This window comes from Pteronotus mesoamericanus, unplaced genomic scaffold, assembly GCF_021234165.1.
Source record: "Pteronotus mesoamericanus isolate MK-2021 breed Mesoamerican mustached bat unplaced genomic scaffold, CSHL_Meso_final contig_317, whole genome shotgun sequence".
Classification (NCBI taxonomy): domain Eukaryota; kingdom Metazoa; phylum Chordata; class Mammalia; order Chiroptera; family Mormoopidae; genus Pteronotus; species Pteronotus mesoamericanus.
The window spans coordinates 4,019,021-4,035,657 of NW_026555133.1; the positions used below are offsets into that span (position 1 = coordinate 4,019,021).

A 16,637-nucleotide genomic window follows, 5' to 3' on the forward strand; every position below is an offset into this window, starting at 1 on the left:
GCAACCACACCTTGAGCAGGGAGCCCTTGGTAATGCAGAGATGTAGTACCTGTGGGACCTACTTGGCCCTGAGCAGGCAGGTGTCTTGAGCTACACAAGAGGGTTCCCCTGATGAAGTGCCAGATCTGCACGCAGTCTCTGTGGGACCGGTGAGCTTCACAATTCCATGACTTTCCTTACATGCAGGGAGTAAGGCTGTCTCCAAGGCTGTCTCCCTATGTCCCAAGGACTCGGTGTCAATGCCAACACACCTACATCCTGCATCTAACAAATGCTCAGTGCACAAAAGGAAACAATCTGGTTTTAATTCAGGATATACACTCTCACACTGATCTCACAGTAAAAAGTAGGAGAGTAGACTGACAAACTCAAGGCACATACAAGGCACGCCTGGCACCGACCTCCCACCCCCTGCCCTGACCCAGGAAGGACAACTGGTTGGGTTGAGAGGGAAGGGGATTTAGGATCAGGGTTGGCCCATGAGAATTGTGTGTTGGTTTTAAGTTCTTTTCTAAGGCTCCTGAACATCCAAAAAAGTGGTGAGACTTAGAGGCCTGGGGAAGCGAAGGCAAGGCAGGCCTGCCCTGCCCCCAGGGGAGCTGCCTCACCGTCTGGCAGGTTGGATAAGCCTCAAAGGCACGGGCAGAGGATGGGCTCACAGGGGGCCCCGACTCAGGAGAAGTGGAGGTAGGCAGCCAGCCACTCCCAAAACATCCCTCCAGAATACCCAAAAGGGGTGTTAATGTGATAAAGATCCAGAGGTCTCCTTGGGTGTGAGCCCAGTTCAGAACCAATCTATTGAGCACCTCCAGACCCAGAAATACTGTTTCTCTACTAGGCACTGGCTGGGGCCACCTGTGACTGCAGTTGTGAAAGTTGAGTTATAGATAACGTGGCCTTCAAAGATGGGACCCCAGGGCCTAACCCCAAAGTCCCAGCTCCTCTGGCACCAGCACCTGGCTGCTTCGTCTTTAGAAACACAGCAGCAGCACCAAAGTGCCCTTGGCGCTCCCAGCTGTAAGGTCAGTCCTTTGGCTGCTCCCTGAAACACTGGGTGCTTGGGCAAGACGACTTTCAGCTCCTAGCTCAACATCCAATCTGCTTGGGATGGCTGTCAGAACCTGTGGGTGCTGCCTGAAGCCTTAAAAGAAACAGAGACGGCAACAGCAAGTTGCAGGAGGGCAGAGGGCAGATGACTGGCCAAGACCCGAGAAGGGCCACCAGCAGCCTGCCTGTTAATCTCAGAGCAGAGTCAGGTGTCTGTCCCAGAAGGAAGTTTTCTTCCTGTCCCAGGCCCTGAAGAGTCGTGGACGAAGGCAGGCTGGTTCCTGTTTAAGGCATTTGACCCTGAGGAAGAGAGTGCTTCTCCGCTGTCAGCATGTGGAGCCAGCCCTGCACTCTAGACCACCTCTCCGACCTTCCTCCTGGGCACAGGGCCTAGGCTGTTTAACTGGGGCCCGGGGTGCTAGTTCACCTGCTCATACCCTGGTTTCTTTCTGTACAAGCAGAAGTGCTGGACGAAGAAGACAATATCGAAGAAGATGGAGAAGATGCCGAGTCCAAACTTGGTTGGGTCTCCAAAGATCAGTGTCCACTGGTCTGTTAACAGCAAGAGGGGACAGAATCTGGTTTTAGGTTGGCGGCTTGTGGGGCTGTGGAGGGTGGGGGCGAGGGTCCTCCCCTATTCAGGAAACCACAAACCCTCCAGCTGCAAATGCCCCTCCGTGACCTAGGGACTGGGACTGTTCGGATCACCGAGATACCAGGCTGTGGGGCTGGGGCTAGCCACCCCCCCCGGCCCCACCTTGTGCCTCCAGCCCACTGTTGATTGACTCACCATTGTTGTAGGACTGGAGGAACATCTGGAGGAGGCTGAAGGAGCCCCCAGTGAAGTCCAGAAGCACATTGCCAATGCTCCAGCCCTCGGTACTTTTGTAGACAAAGTTCATATAAGCCTGTGCAAAGCAATGGAGGGCGGTGAGGGGGCTGCGTGGCTGCCTCACGCACCTTGTGACTGCCACTCCAAACAAGAGCGGCTCTAATTCCTCCCACTCATGTGCTCTGGCCTCTGCTCCAAGGAACACAGTGACCTTTGGGCTCTGACAAGCCTTGACAGAAGTTTGGGTGGGTCCTAGGGTCTCAGCGGCATGCACAGCAAACAACCCCCTCCTCCCACCCCTGCACCACATGGCTCCAACAGAGGGAGGATGGCAGACTGCTTTTCCATCTTCATCCGTCCCTGTTCTGGGACAAAACCTTATCGGAGTTTTTCAGCCACTCGGATTTTTCTCATCTCCAGTGGAGATTCCACAAACAGAGCCTGGACTTCATGTTATGCTTGGGAATGCAGCTGAGGTCTGACTGCCTGGTTTGGAACACTGCCTCCACCACTGGAGCTTGGTTTCCTTGGGAGAATTACTGGAGTTCTCCTTGGTCTCTCCCTCTGCAGACTGGACTTACCTGCCACCTCCGCCCTGCCTAGACTCCAGGGTCTCTGTCTCAGGCTTCCCAGGTCTCGTGGGCGGGTCCACTTGGACATACCCCTCCCTACTGCCAGCACCCCACTCCTCTCTCCAATGCCAGCACCCTCTGGGCTTCTCTGACTTGGCTCCTTTAGTGGTCTTCTCTCTGTCAGCCATCAGCCAGGTCCCCTTTTTTGTCCTCTTCCACCCTCTCCATACTTGCGGCCACCTCTCCCGTCATGGACAGTTTCAAATGTCTCCACGTGGGACTCCTGCCTCCCAGGTTTCCCAGCCCCAAGCTTTCCCACATTCAGGGACTGAGGCCCCACTTCCCTCAAGACCTTCCCCCGACTTTGAAGCCTTCTTCCCAAGCCCCCAGCTTCCTTTATCCCAACAGTGCTCAACCAGCAGGTCTCTTTGCTGCCTCCCACGCTTTTCTGCCTGTGCCTTTGTGTAGGCTGACCCGAACCTGGAACGCCCCCTTCTCTGGTGTCGCAGAATTCTTGTTTATCCTTAAGGGTCTGGCCCTGTTTGCAGGCCCTCTTAAGAGACTGGTCCTGACTGGCCAAAACGTACTCCTTCCTGAGCCCACGGAACACAAGGTTCCTTGTGCTGGAGAAGCTGAAAAGGGGGACTCTCCATTGAGAACAAGCTGAATTAAATGCCCCCACTCGTAAGTGGAGTGTGCAGTTGGTACTTACTTCATTTCTGACCCTGGCCCAGACCATTCCGGCTATTGGGAAGGCATGTTTGACTCTGCCCTAACTAGGACTGTCTGGGTACTTGAGGGAGGTTGCTGAGGGCTCACAAGGAAGACTCTGGATAAGCCCTCTGAGAAAAACATCTCCGGACGGGAGGTGGAGGTGGTAGTGGTGGGCTCTCTCCTCCCACCTCATCTTTCCCAAGTGTCCTGCTGCTGTTGCTCAGGGACATCAGCTGTGGTAACTGGGCGCAGAACTGAAGTCATTAGGAAAACGGGGACAAAGAGATGGGAGAAACCTGTATAATCTGACTCTCCGAGCTGAGGTGTGAGCTCAGAAGAGTCTCCACTGAAGTCTGTGTGATTTCTGGCTGCAGGGAAGAGCAGGCAGCAGTTATGGCCAGCTTCTCCCACCAGCTCCCCCCGACCCCGCTCACCCACCCCACCCCAAGCGGCCTGCTCCTGCTGGGGCTCATGGCTTCCACTGCAGCTTTCCATTCGTTTCCTTGCCCCAGCCAGCAGTAGGACCCGGGGTCTGTATCTCACTGCCCCACCTCCCCGCACCCCGCACCCTAATGGCCTGTGGAAAGGCATGCAGGCCCCGGAGGCACCTGTGGAAAATACTTGACCAGTGTCACTGCGAGCTTGATGTAGGAGAAGAAGAAGAGAAACTGCAGCCACGTGGTTACCCCGAGTACAGCCAAAATCAAGATGATGAGCGCAAAGAGCCATGCGAGCACCAGGAAGCCAATAGCAGGCCAGGACACACGCTGGTCGCCTCGCTGAGGATGAAGTGGGGCGGAAAGAGGGGAGGTAAGTGGGGTGTCTGGGAGGGCACAGAGAGCCCAACACCAGCAGTGCCCTTGTCATGCCTAGGGTCTCTAGTTTGGTTCTTCTTGGACTTTATGGAGTCTATTTCTTCTTGTTTCCACAACGCAGAACTGGGTGCCTCTCAGAGCCCACCAGGAGCGACAGGTGCTGGGCGGGGGGTGGGGGGTACCCAACACCTCATCCCAGCCTAGGCTTGTCCCACAATCCAGAGGGAGCCTGATCATCTCTAGAATCTGTCCTCTTCCCTGAACTGTCCCCAGAGAAGGCCTCCATCCAAACTTCACAGAAAAGACTAAGAAAACCTAGAAGATTCATGAAGGTGGTGCCCAAGCAGCCCCTGGCTGGCCTTGCATGTGTGAAGGGAACTCCCTGAGGGAAGGGGAGCACCCATAGGCAAGTGAAAGAAAATTGCATGTTAGTGACCCTTTTAAACATGGCCCAACTCCACCCTTTCCAGGCGAAACACCAAACCACCCTCTGGCAACATGGCCAAGTCCAGGCCCCTCAGCCCGGGCTTCAGGCCCTTTGGGTTGGGCTCCGGACCCCTTGGGATCTCTCAGGGCCCTCATTAGCCTACTCCCCACAGTGGCACCCCAGCTTCCCACATCCATTCACAGTTCCTCTCATTGCCACCTGGCCTTGACAATTCCGTCCCCCGCTCTGGCCCTCTTCCCATGGCCAAGGGAATCTAACTCATCCTGTGGACAACTAACACCACTTCCTTGAGGCCTTCTTTCCCCCTCCTTACTGGTTGGGCCAGGCCTCCCAAGAGCTGCCCATGCTCTCCCCTCCCCCTCAGCTCTAATCATCGTTTCTCTGTGCCCCTCACTCCAGACCTGCAGGTGGAGAGGCAAGAGCTTGGGCTCACAGGGTGGTCTCTGCCCAGCACAGGGCCTGGCCTATTATCCTGGCCCATTAAGTAGATGCTGCGTGAACAGACATGTCCTTTCTGAGAGATCCGTGTCTTCTGTAGTAAAACAGCAGGTATGGATGGCAGGTGGTTGTGGTGGGTGCTGGCCTGGCAGCCATAGGTGCCAATTTCATCTCTCACCTCATACAGAAAGCACTGCACCAGGACAACCAGGGTGAGGACGAAGGCGTGCAGGCTGAAGAAGACATCATTAATTTCCACAGGGTTCACTCCATTTGGGTATTTGAGGAAAAACTGCTCCTGTTAAGGGGATGGGGAGAAGCTGAGGAGGGAGGGGCAGCCAGGCCACGGAATGGCGTGGGTCGGGCTGTGGTGGGCAGGCAGAGCCATACCTTGATGTGTGGCAACCAGAAAAGGCCAATGTTGAACACGCTGTAGGCCACAAAGCCCGTCAGATTCAGGGTAATAAAGTCAAAGCTGAGACCAACCACACTGTCAGGCAGGGAGAGAGAGAGACAAGGCAAGGCTGTAGGTGAGACTTGACCAATGAAGGCATGGGAAGGGACAGGGCTCCCAGTACAGGGGAAGGGGGGCCTGGTTCCCCAAAAGAGATCATGTCCTCAGGTCCTCCTTCATGCCCCAATCGATGCCACCCAATCCCACCCTCTTGGGAACCAGTTTCCTCCTGCCTCAACTCCTGGCCCCAGAGGAAAATCTGAAGGCCTTCTGCAGACAGGAGGCCTCTCTCTCCTTGGCTCCCAGCTCAGCAGCCCCCAAAGAGGCCCACATAGCTAGGGTGACTGCAGGAAAGCCAGCGTCCCTGTTGCATGAAGACACAACCCCAGGCCCACTTTGTCGTTCCTTCCTTCCACTGACGTATAATTGACATACAATATCCTATTCATTTCAGGGGTCTATCAGAGTGCTTTGGTATTTACATACATTATGAAATGGTCCCCATGTTTAGTTACCACCTGTCATTACAGTTATTAACTATACCTGTGTGCTGTACATGACATCCTCATGGCTTATTCATTTTACTAGAAGTTTCTACCTCTTAATCCCTTTCATTTATTTCACCTGCTCCCCAACCCCTCCCCCACCTGCAGTGTCCACCAGTTTGTTTCCTGTAACTATGAGTCTGTTTCTGCCTTTAGGTTCCACATTATAAGTAAAATTATCCACTATTTTTTTTATGTCTGACTCACTTCACTTAGTATACCTTCTAGGTCCATCTATGCTGTTGAAAATGGCAAGGTTTCATTCTTTATTATGGCTGAGTAATATATTCCATTTTATATATGTCCATCTTCTTTATCCATTTGTCTATTGAGGAATACATAGGTTGTTTCCATACTTTGGCTATTGCAAATAATGTTGCAGTGAACCTACGGGTGCACATTATCTTTTCAAATTAGTTTTCATCATCTTTGGATAGATGCCCACAAGTGGAATTGCTGGATCACACGGTAGTTCTATTTTTAATTTTTTTGAGGACCCTCCATACTTTTTTTCATAGTGGCTGCATTACTTTAAATTGCCACCAGTGTATGAAGGTTCCCTTTCCTCCACATCTTTGACAATACTTGCTGCCTCTTCGTTTTGTTGGTTTCTTCACTGTGCAAAAAGCTTGTCTGATGTAATTCCATCTGTTTATTTTTGCTTTTGTTGCCCTTGTCTGAGAAGCCATATCCAAAAAATATTGCTAAGACTGACTGACGTCAAAGAGTTTACTGCCCATGTTTTAAGAGTTTTATGGTTTTAGGTCTTACATTCAAGTTTTAATAAAAATGGTGTAAGACAGTGGTCAGGTTTCATTATTTTGCATGTCTCTCCCCAGTTTCCCCAAAACCATTTATTGAAGAGACGGTTTTTACCCCATTATATATTCTTGACTCCTTTGTCATATGCGTCATATGTATATGTGTGGGTTTATTTCTGGTTTCTCTGTTCTATTCCACTGATCTATGTGTCTATTTTTGTGGCAGCACCACACTGTTTTGATTATTATAGGCTTGCAGTATAGTTTGATATAAGGGAATGTGATACCTCTTCTTTCTCAAGATTGCTTTACATATTTGGGGTCTTTATGATTCCATGCTAATTTCAGGATTCTTTGTTCTAGTTCTGTGAACAATGCCATTGGTAATTTGATAGGGATTGCACTGAATCTGCAGATTGCTTTGCTTAAGTATGGACATTTTAACCAATACTAATTCTTCCAATCCGTGAGCATGGTATATCTTTCGATTATTTGTATCTTCAACTTCTTTCATCAATGTCTTACAGTTTTCAGAATACAGGTCTTTCACTTCCTTGGTAAAATTTATTCCTAGGTATTTAAAAAAATTTTTTTAAAGATTTTATTTATTTTTAGACAGAGGAGCAGGGAGGGAGAGGGAGAGAAACATCAATGTGTAGTTGCCTTTCATGTGCCTCCCTCCATGGGACCTGGCCTGCAATCCAGCCAGTCAGGGAATCGAACTGGAAACCCTTTGGTTTGCAGGCCCGTGCTCAGTCTACTGAGCCACAACAGCCAGGGTGATATTTTTAACTTTTTGATGTAACTCTAAATGGGATTTTCTCCTTTTCTCTTTCTGGAACATTATTAGTGTATCAAAACACAACATAAATGGGTCTCCTTCATGTGTAGTCTAGGTGCCTTTTAAATCACTGTTTCTTTTCTGTGCCCAGAGTGGGCAAGTCCTTGAAGAGACCCCTCAGTAATAGGCCTGCCTGCTGCAGCTCTCCATGTGAGCAATGGGATTCCCTTCATTATCATGTCTCCATCTCTCCTATCCTTCTCTAGGTGGTCCCTATATCCTTTGTTGTGCAGAAGCTGTCCAACAGGCCATCAGTTCTTCTTTGGCAGGAACTGCTCTATATGTAGGTGTATATTTGGTATGTCTGTGGGAGGAGAGTTCAGGGTCTTCCTATACCCATATCTTGGCCTCGCCTCCCAATTTTTTTTTAAATTTATTTTTTATCCCACTTTGTTTTTAAAATCAAGGCAGATGGCTTAATCGCAAAGGCTGAAGGATCCAACTCCAGCACTGTAGCATGACCTGACACTAATTCCTCCAGGGCTGGACCGACCAAGATGAAAACATTATTCGGTTGGACTTCACCCCCACCGAACCCATTCTCCACTTCACTGAGAAGCCCCATTTTGTTGCTTTCACAGGGAGTAGCAGAATTAGGCAAGAGACCAAATGCCCAGCGGTACAAGTGCTACCATAGGCCCTTAGAGCTTTCAGATTGATAACTTTCTAGAAAGTGGTCAGAGAGAGAAGAGCATAGGAGTAAAGTCCGAACCCGTGCTACCTACGGCCTTACTAGAATGCCTGTTGTACCAGCACCAAATGAACCTGCACACAGAGCTCAGCAGAGTACCTTTTCCGCTTCCAGTTCATGATCACCTGAGGGTAGAAGGAGACCGACCAGGCTGTGAAGTAGATCCAGCCAATCACCTGGTTTATGATGTTAATGACGTTGCTGTGGATCACCAAGAAGTGTACTCTTGGGCTAGAAAGAATTTGGGGACCAGGGTGAGCTGAAGGAACCAGGATGGGTTCCTGAAGGAAAGCCCCACATGCCCAGCTATGCCTCCCTTCTCATTGTTTAAGCCCCAGCTTACCCGGTTTCGTTGGAATGATTTCTATGCAGAAAAACAGTCATTTGCCCCACATTTTTAGATGTCACTTGAAAAGAGGATTCTGTCACTCTGGGAGGCACCACAACCTATTAGGAAAACTGAATTTGATACAGTGCCATGTATTTATTGGAACTTCACTGAGTGCCTAACTCCAGACTAAGATCACACAGGGTCCTTGTCTTCCAGGAGCTTACCAACAAAAGGCAGAAACACTAGGCCAGCTAGCCAGCTGGAACCCCTCCATACACCTGTGTTAGGCTTTCTGAACAGAACTCAGTTCTGCCCTCAGGCCCACTCTGGTCTTATCTCTGAGGGAAGGTGGGATGGCTTCTTCCTTTGTGGATCAAGTTACACCTCAGAGAGCTGAGTGCCAGAACCTACTGTTAGAATCAATGGCTTTTCTTAGCCTGTAACAGGCTTTATACCTGGGGCAGAAGTTGTGTCTAATAATGTGTGATGCTCGCCATGGGATGAGATGAGACTCCCTTTTCACACAAGGTCCCCTTTGGTAAACACTCTTCATTTGACATGCTTCCATATGGTTTGCATGCCAGGGGGCTCGGAGCCGATTTGCAGCTCATTTCTAGAATCACACAGGGCCTCAAGATGTGCCTCCTGGTTATCAGTTTCATCCCTGTATTCATCTTGTCTGCTTTAAAAAAAAACCCCTCATTTATTCTATACTGCCTCCCCTATTGATTTTTAAAAATCTAATTCAACAGTAATTGGCTCAAATCCTTGGTAAGGCAAAAACAGGCTATATATTTAGAGACAAATGCATAAGGGCTATGAATAGTTTTTACTGTGATACCAGACAATCTCTGGCACTGTTTTTGGAAATAACACTCAACCAATGGAATCTCAGAATAGTGCTTTGCAAACTTTACTGTGGACCCAAATCCTCCAGGGATTTTGTTCATATGCAGATTCTGAATCAGTAGATCTGCAAGGGAGTCTGAGACTGCATTTCTAAAAGGTTTTCAAGCAGGGACAATGCTGCTGGTCCACCAACACCTTCTATAGAACAAGGTCGTAGAAAACTTCTATACTCTCAGAATCATTTTTTTGCCTCGGATTTCTTGCCATCACCTTCCAAAATCTGTCCACATGGCACAGAACAGACATCCTCAAAGAGACCAACAAAAGCAAACCCAGAGATTTCTAGAATGATGGGACAGGGGCAGCCCATGGTATAAAAACAAGGTGGACTATTTCCAGAAGCACTTAATTAAAATGTTCTCTACCCATCAGTTACGGTTCATCACTTACTTCATCAGGGAGCTCAAGGATAGTAACATTCTTTGAACGAAATGTGACTTCAAAAGTGATCACCAAGGTTGCATTTAACGGATGCCTGTGGAGGACAAATGAGAAGCTTCTGGATTTCACATGAGGCCTGTCATTTTTCAAGAATTCAGGGTGAGGAAGTGCTATGTTCTCAACCTGGGGACTACAGAGGTGGGCTCCCTGCTCCTTAGGAGTTTTCTTCTTTTCTTTCTCTTTTTTAAGATTTATTATTTTTATTTATTTTTAGAGAGAGGGGAAAGGAGGGAGGAAGGGAGAAACACCCATGTGTAAAAGATACAGCGATAGTTTGCCTCTCTCACACCCGCAGTGGGGGACCTGGCCCACAACCCAGGCATGTGCCCTGACCAGGAATCGAACTGGCAACCTTTCAATTCGCAGACTAGCACTCAATCCACTGAGAGCCACACCAGCCAGGGTAGGAGTTTTCTACCTTTATCAGGAGATAAGATGTCCACTGGGTCTGGGTGAGAGCATTAGAAGGTGTGAAAGTGGCTGTGGATGCCAAACAGGGGTGTCCATAGGCTGACAGGACCATGACATTTGCTCTGGTAGGAAAGGCTTCTAAGAGGACTCATTTCTGAGCCAGCAACAGCGTGTCCCCAGAAAGCCGTGAGATATGTCTGACTGGGAGCAGCCCGTGAGGGGGTCTCCAGTTGGGACTCCCAAGCATGGAGTTAATTTAATTTGGAAGGCAGTAAGGATTCTGGAGACGGGAGAGTTGTGGTGGTAGGATGAGGTGTCAGATTTATGAGGTGTCAATGTGCAGAGGTGGCAGGGGCTAGAAATGGAACGCAGGTCTGTTGGGAAGCCTGGGTACTGAAGCTTTGGTTTGAGAACAGACTTCCCAGGAGAGGTGAGGGAAAGGGAGAAGGGGAGAAAGAAGAGGACAGGACTCCTGACCTTCATCATCAGGAATCCTTGTGATTGGGAGGCAGGAGCAGGGCAAAGCAGGGCAGGATACAGAGGAGGGAGGCCCTCTGGCACAGTCGGGACTCAGCTGGCACCCTCAAGCCTGAACCAGTGGAGGGCGGCAGGAAAGACTCTCAGACAAGGCTAAGCGTGAGCGCCGCACAAATGGGACCCACCAGATTGAGTCACTTCTGCTTTGGGAAGTGACCTGAGAAGTGCTCAGCTCCTTACCTCCTGACATTCAGGGCTCTCCTCAAATATTTAGAGCCTTGGAAAGGACCACTTTGAAGTCTGGCATCAACTGCTCATCACTCAAGGACTCTTCTCAGCTGGGGACAAGGCTCATGACTGGGGAGAAGCCTCCTTCCAGCTCCTTCCACGGGAAATGGATTCAACGGATGGGGAAAGAGACTTTGGGACCTTGGTCTGAAGCCCAGGGCTATCACTTCTCTTTCTCTGGCTTCTCATAAAGTGAAGAGGCAAGAGCATCACATGTGAAATATGAACAAACTGAGCTGGCCGTGGGGTGAGCTGGGCTGAGGACAGCACTGGGCCTGGGAACTTACTGAAGGGTGATGCTGACACTGGCTGAGCTCCCATCTTCCAGCTTCACAGTGGGAGGAACAATGAGGTTGATCGTCGACTCTGGAAGGACCCAAATCGATAGCATTAGTCATTAGGTTAGAGAACTTAGGCTCAAAAGGAGACACTGGGGCAAGGGCCCCTGACACCTGAACTCATGAACTATGACTCACGATAAGCCCTATCTTCTAGGTGAAGACATGGAGGTTCTGAGAGACTAAGTGATGGGACTGGGAACTGAAGCCCTCATTACACTCTTTCATCTCCTGCTGCCAGAGACAGAGGGAGCCACAGGCCTGAGCAGGAGACGCTGTCGCTTCCTTTTCCCCAACATGACAGGCTCTGAGGGTATGTGGCTGAGTGATCCAGAGAAAGTGTTAGAACCACGGAGCCCAAAAACTGTCACAAAGGAATTCAAACCATGACCTGGGACTGGAAACACAGACTTGAATCACCTCTTCAGATGGAAATCAGAGGCGCCTCTCCTTTTTGTGGAGCTTAAATGGCCCTGCAGAATGGTCCAGTCCCTTCCTGTACTCGGACACATGGGTCCAACTAACCTGTTTCTCAAGAAACCCTTTGGGGCTCCCGTAGGAGCTCCCGTAGGAACCTGAGCCCCTCATTCACTGATCCCCTTCCTGAGGCTGACTCTGCTAGGGGCTGGGGAAAGGAAGACTGACAAACAAGACAGTTTCCCTCTCAGGGATTTCTTCTTGGCATTAACTCAGGAGAAGGTACACAAATAGGCCTCCGGGGGAAGGGAAGAAGCAGGTCTGGGAAGCCAAATACCCCAGAGCAACTTGGCCACAGAACATGAGAGTCTGTCTCTCTCTGACCTCTTCCTGTGTTCTTACCCGCAGCCCACACCCCCGACCCCACCCCTGCTCCCAGGTACACTCAACATGGCAGGCACCTGTCCCTCACCTCCCTTACCTCAAAGCCTTCAGGACTATGAACAACACAAAGGGTGATTATGAATCTAGACTGGAACTGGAAGGGGCCCATAAGGAGAAAGCAAACACTCAAAACTTGATGAAAATGGTCCTTGTTGGCTTAGCAGCTGCAGGCAGGGCCCAGGTCTCCTCCCCAGACCCATGAAAGGCAGATGATGAACAAAATTTAGGCCTCAGGTCAGAAGGGCACTTAGAAGTTCTCCACTGTTTGATCCTCTCTCTCCATACTCCAACCTGCCAGTTTCTCCTCCTCTGCCTGGATACCACAAAGGACAGTGACTCCATCTCCTCCAAAGGAAAGGCCCAGTCTGCAGCCTGTACTCTGGGCCTGGCTGTGCTACCTGGGACCTCAGACCTGGCCGAGCCACCTCCTCCACACTAACCCTGCATGCTGAATGCAGACGCAGACTCTGTCCCCTGCCTGCAAGTCCCCATGCTGACTCCCACCAGGGTCCCTCTGAATGGCATGCCCCCTTGCTGACCCTTGCAGAGGCCAAGCTGCTCGGAGCAGAGTAGGATGGTCCCTCCCTTACATGTCACCTCAGGGCTTGGAGGGAGGCTCAACAATTCTGCCTCTTCTCTTACACACTCTTCTCTCAGAAACAATCCTTGCCTTTGTTGTGGGCTTGCACAGCTGGGGTAGGTCCCTTCTGTTACTTTCTGCCTAGCGCTGAGGATCACACCAGATAAGCAATACTGTGACAAGACAGAACCCAGGAGAGAGATGCTGAAAGTAATGCCAGGCAGCTGCCAACACCTCTGGGGCCCAGGGCTCCGCCAGGACTGTGGTCAGGCTGAGAGGGAGAGCCCCATGGCCTTTGCTCTTCCACTATCTTTACATTTTAAAAGAGGAGGCTGTGAACTCGCTAAGAACCAGATCAAGGAATGTTTCCTTCCCTCTTATTGCCACCGAAGACAGCAGTGCTCAGCAGCTGAGAGACTGGGCTCTGAAGTCAAACAGATCCATCCTGGCTCTGTCCCTTCTAGCTGTGTAACCATGGACAAGGTACTTAACCTCTCTGAGCCTGTTTCTTCACCTGTAAAATGGGGAGCATAGTACTACCTATCTCCCAGAGCATTGAAAAGATAATGATGTTTGTGACTTTCCACACGGCCTGAGTGCTAAATTATTGCTGTTGACTATTCTTAACATCATGGAAACAAGGCAGGGCGTTTTTTAAACTCAAGATGGGAGGCAGTTAGAAAGCTGGCATCATATCCTGGGAAAACACATTTTAAAGTTTTCCCTGGGGCAGGAGTTTCTGATCACAAGTGAGTCTTAATAAGACCATCCCAAGTTTCCTCTAAGGAATCTTTTTTGAAGGGGTGGGGAACTAATGCTTATTGGCATCTCCTATGGTGCTCCTGACCTCACACCAGCCACTCTGCTACCGTTAACTCCCATTCTCTTATTATTACAACAGTGAAAGGTGAGCCTAAGTTTCGGATATAAGAAACTGAGATTCCCAAGATGGAAAGTGTCTTGCCCACACAGCTCAGAAATGGTGATGGCAGGATTCAAACCTAAGCCTGTCTGGTCTAAAGCCCAGGTTTTTGCTACTAGGTTGAAGGGCCTCCCAAGGTTCCACTCAAACAAGTCAGAGACAAAATCCTCTGAAGCCAGTCATCTCACTTAAGGTCCCCGATGATCATCCCCCAAAGTAAAAGGAAGACAGGCCCGGCAGAATGAGATCAGAAAGGTAATTCCAATTATTTGCTTCTATGGTGGTTTCCACTGTTGTTTATAATGACGTCCAGGAAAGATGACAAAGTGGTAAAATGGAGTAGGGCCCCTACGCAGTTACTTTCTAGTTCTGTGACTTTGGGGAGGACTTCTATCCTGTATAAATTAGGTGGAGTTGCTCTTTTTTTCTACAGCAATGCATTAGCATTACTAACGGAGCTTTATTTAAAGCCTGCCAATGCATGTGAGCATATGCACACTGGGACCTTAGTCCCAGAGAGTATGACCCAGCAGGTCTGGAGTGGGGCTCTGGCATCTGTACCAAGAAATACCAGGCTTCCTAGTCTGACCTTTCCTTTCCTGGAAACTGCTTATCCACAAGGTGGGACTGTAAAGTAACATGACCGATTTTTTAACGAATCTGGAGGAGTTGGTCAGATGCTTGTGTTCTCAGACATTTAAGAGGCCAGATAACTGTAATGGTGCAGCCACTGTGCCTGGATCTTGGGAAGCTTCCATAGAGGTTGTACATTTGTACGATTCATTTGAAATCTTCACTCAGGGTTTTTAAGATCTGACCTTGACAATGGCCTGGGGTCCTAGAAGAGCTCAACACAGATTCCTCCTGTGGAAGAAATTTCAGCAACATTTTGGGAGAATTAATAGAACGACACAGACCCCTAGAAACTCTGCTCTACAAAGATATACAAACCGTATTTTGGTTTCTTGGTTTTTTTTTTTTTTGAAAACCAACTAGTGCTCTGTGAGGCCCCTAACCCTGCTCCCCAGTCCCTCTTTAAGGGAAAGGTTTTCTCATCTTACAAGGGGATGCTGGGCAGACTCTTTAGGTGTTTGTGGCCTGGGAGAACCAGGCCCAATAAGGTGGCTACATCACCTGCTTCCGCAGCATCTCACAGAACCCAAATTCCCTCTGTGCGGTTCACGGGGCAGGAACACAAGCTGTACTTTAAAGATTTTATCCCAGATTGTTGGGAGCTCCACAGTTTGATTTTGGTGACACAGACAAGGTAATAGGGACCCTGGGGCAGAAGACCAATTATTTATGGAATCATCTGGTTCCTTGTAAAACTCCTGGACCCTGGACTTGGGTCTGCTCCACCACCCAGTGGCTGCTTGACCAAGGGCCAGGCAAGAATAGGCAGTCTGGCCAGTCCTGAATCCTTGGCTAGAAACAAGTCACGCTACTTACTCGGTAGCACCTCTTCCCTCTTTACGAAGTTGCTGACCTACTTCTAAACTTACCACACTTCTCTATGAGCTTCAGGGGGAAAAGGATAAAAATAATCAGCCAACTTCTTATCATGTTCCTCGATTTCAAAGAACTAGGAAGAAAAACAAATAGCAAGAGAAGTTCAGGTTAAAGTTGGATCAGCTCAGCAACAGGTGGACGGTATACTCCCTGGAACCATGGCACGAACAGTTCATAAGGGACTTTCACTTCACACCTGTGACCTCATGGGCTTTGCATCACCAGCCTGAAGAAGGTGACTCCAGGGAGGGCTTAATTTTTCTTTGATATGTGGGGAAATGGGCTCAAAAAACTAAGTGGGTTGTGTAAGGTCCCACTGTGAGGAAGTGGGCAAATACTGAATTCTCTCAACTGCCTCTTGTTAGCTGGCTAACAGAAAGAGAGAATGCAGTTTAATTGGCCAAAGGTTCTTTTTCTCCCCTCAAAGTTATTAAAAAAAACTGTGGTCAGATATTTGTGTGAATCTATAAACCTTAAGGAAGTTAATTTCATTCCCTATCTTGGGGTAAGAGCTTAAGGGTTGTTATTTTCCTTAACACTGTTGGAGAAGACAAAGCCCAGCTGTCCTTCCTTTCTTCAGCATGGAAGCCCCGGAGGGCACGGTGGGTTCTCGTCCTGCCCACTTTCCGGAGCGCAGCTCGGAGCCCAGCCAGCCAGCAGGGGATTCGGAGGGGTCCCCACCCCCCCGCCAGCGTCTCCCACCTCCAAAGCAGTCTGCAAACTCCGCGGCTCAGATTCAGGCGGCATCTGGGCAGAAGGAGCGGGAGGGGCTCGGACATGCCCTGAGGTAGTCACCCACGCCACCTCGGCCACCCTGTGAACCCTACCTCCGCTCACCACCACCCGGGCCCTCGAACCTGAAGACTGTCCGGTGTCGCGCGGCCGGGGCTGGTGGCAGGGGATAGAACCCGGGCGCGGCTGAGAAGGGCTGGATTTGAGGCGGGCTGGATTTGAGGCAGGCTGCCCAACGGGCTTGTTGCACCAGTCTCTGGGCTTCAGGGGGCCCACCTGGGAAATGGGTGGAAGGCTTTCTCGGGCCGCACGGGCTCTCACCTGAGATTCTCTGAGGCGCCACAGACCGACCACACAAGGCGTACGTGATGCTTCTAACTGGACCCACTTCCCGGCCGGCTAGACCTTCTGTGAGGGCGGGCCCGAAGTCACGTGAGCTGAGTCAACTGATTTGGGGAGTCTATACCACCGCGCGATGCACCCTGGGAGCTGTAGTTTTGACGTATCTTCGCGGGACAATTGGGTGGGGGTGGGGCGAAGCGGAGGGGCGCAGGCACCTTGCCGACGATGGCGGCTCGGTGTAAGGGAGTAGGCTCGCGCCTTAGGGACGCATCCCAAGGGCCTGTCAGCGAACCCTGCACTACTAGTGAGAGGGAGGCAGGGGCTGTCCTGGTGAGGTA

The 16,637-nt window shown here is 50.2% G+C and overlaps 1 protein-coding gene across 3 annotated transcripts; it reads right to left on the reverse strand.

The window, feature by feature from the left end:
- Positions 1–296: 296 nt before the first annotated feature.
- Positions 297–16,381, reverse strand: CTNS (cystinosin, lysosomal cystine transporter). Of its 3 annotated transcripts, none has more exons than XM_054575882.1 (12): positions 16,279–16,381; positions 15,219–15,298; positions 11,303–11,381; positions 9,789–9,873; positions 8,502–8,605; positions 8,258–8,389; positions 5,257–5,356; positions 5,045–5,164; positions 3,774–3,944; positions 1,838–1,955; positions 1,485–1,599; positions 297–1,141 (listed from the first exon to the last, which is right to left on the reverse strand). In XM_054575882.1, the coding sequence occupies exons 2-12, from the start codon at positions 15,277–15,279 to the stop codon at positions 1,087–1,089; spliced, it is 1,140 nt and encodes a 379-aa protein (XP_054431857.1). In that variant the 5' UTR covers positions 15,280–15,298; positions 16,279–16,381; the 3' UTR covers positions 297–1,086. The 3 variants fall into 3 exon arrangements, with proteins under 3 accessions (XP_054431857.1, XP_054431858.1, XP_054431856.1); XM_054575883.1 differs by lacking the exon at positions 16,279–16,381 and adding an exon at positions 16,083–16,160; XM_054575881.1 differs by lacking the exon at positions 16,279–16,381 and adding an exon at positions 15,928–16,057.
- Positions 16,382–16,637: the final 256 nt, after the last annotated feature.

Bases quoted from the DNA above. Each gene is read 5' to 3' on its own strand.
- CTNS (XM_054575881.1), bottom strand. From the start codon at position 16,004: ATGTCCGAGCCCCTCCCGCTCCTTCTGCCCAGATGCCGCCTGAATCTG. The intron at 8,606-9,788 runs GTAAGTGATGAA...TTTTCCTAATAG, and splicing joins TCCTTGAGCTCCCTGATGAA to GTTGTGGTGCCTCCCAGAGT. The intron at 5,357-8,257 runs GTACTCTGCTGA...CCTGCCTGACAG, and splicing joins ATGAACTGGAAGCGGAAAAG to TGTGGTTGGTCTCAGCTTTG.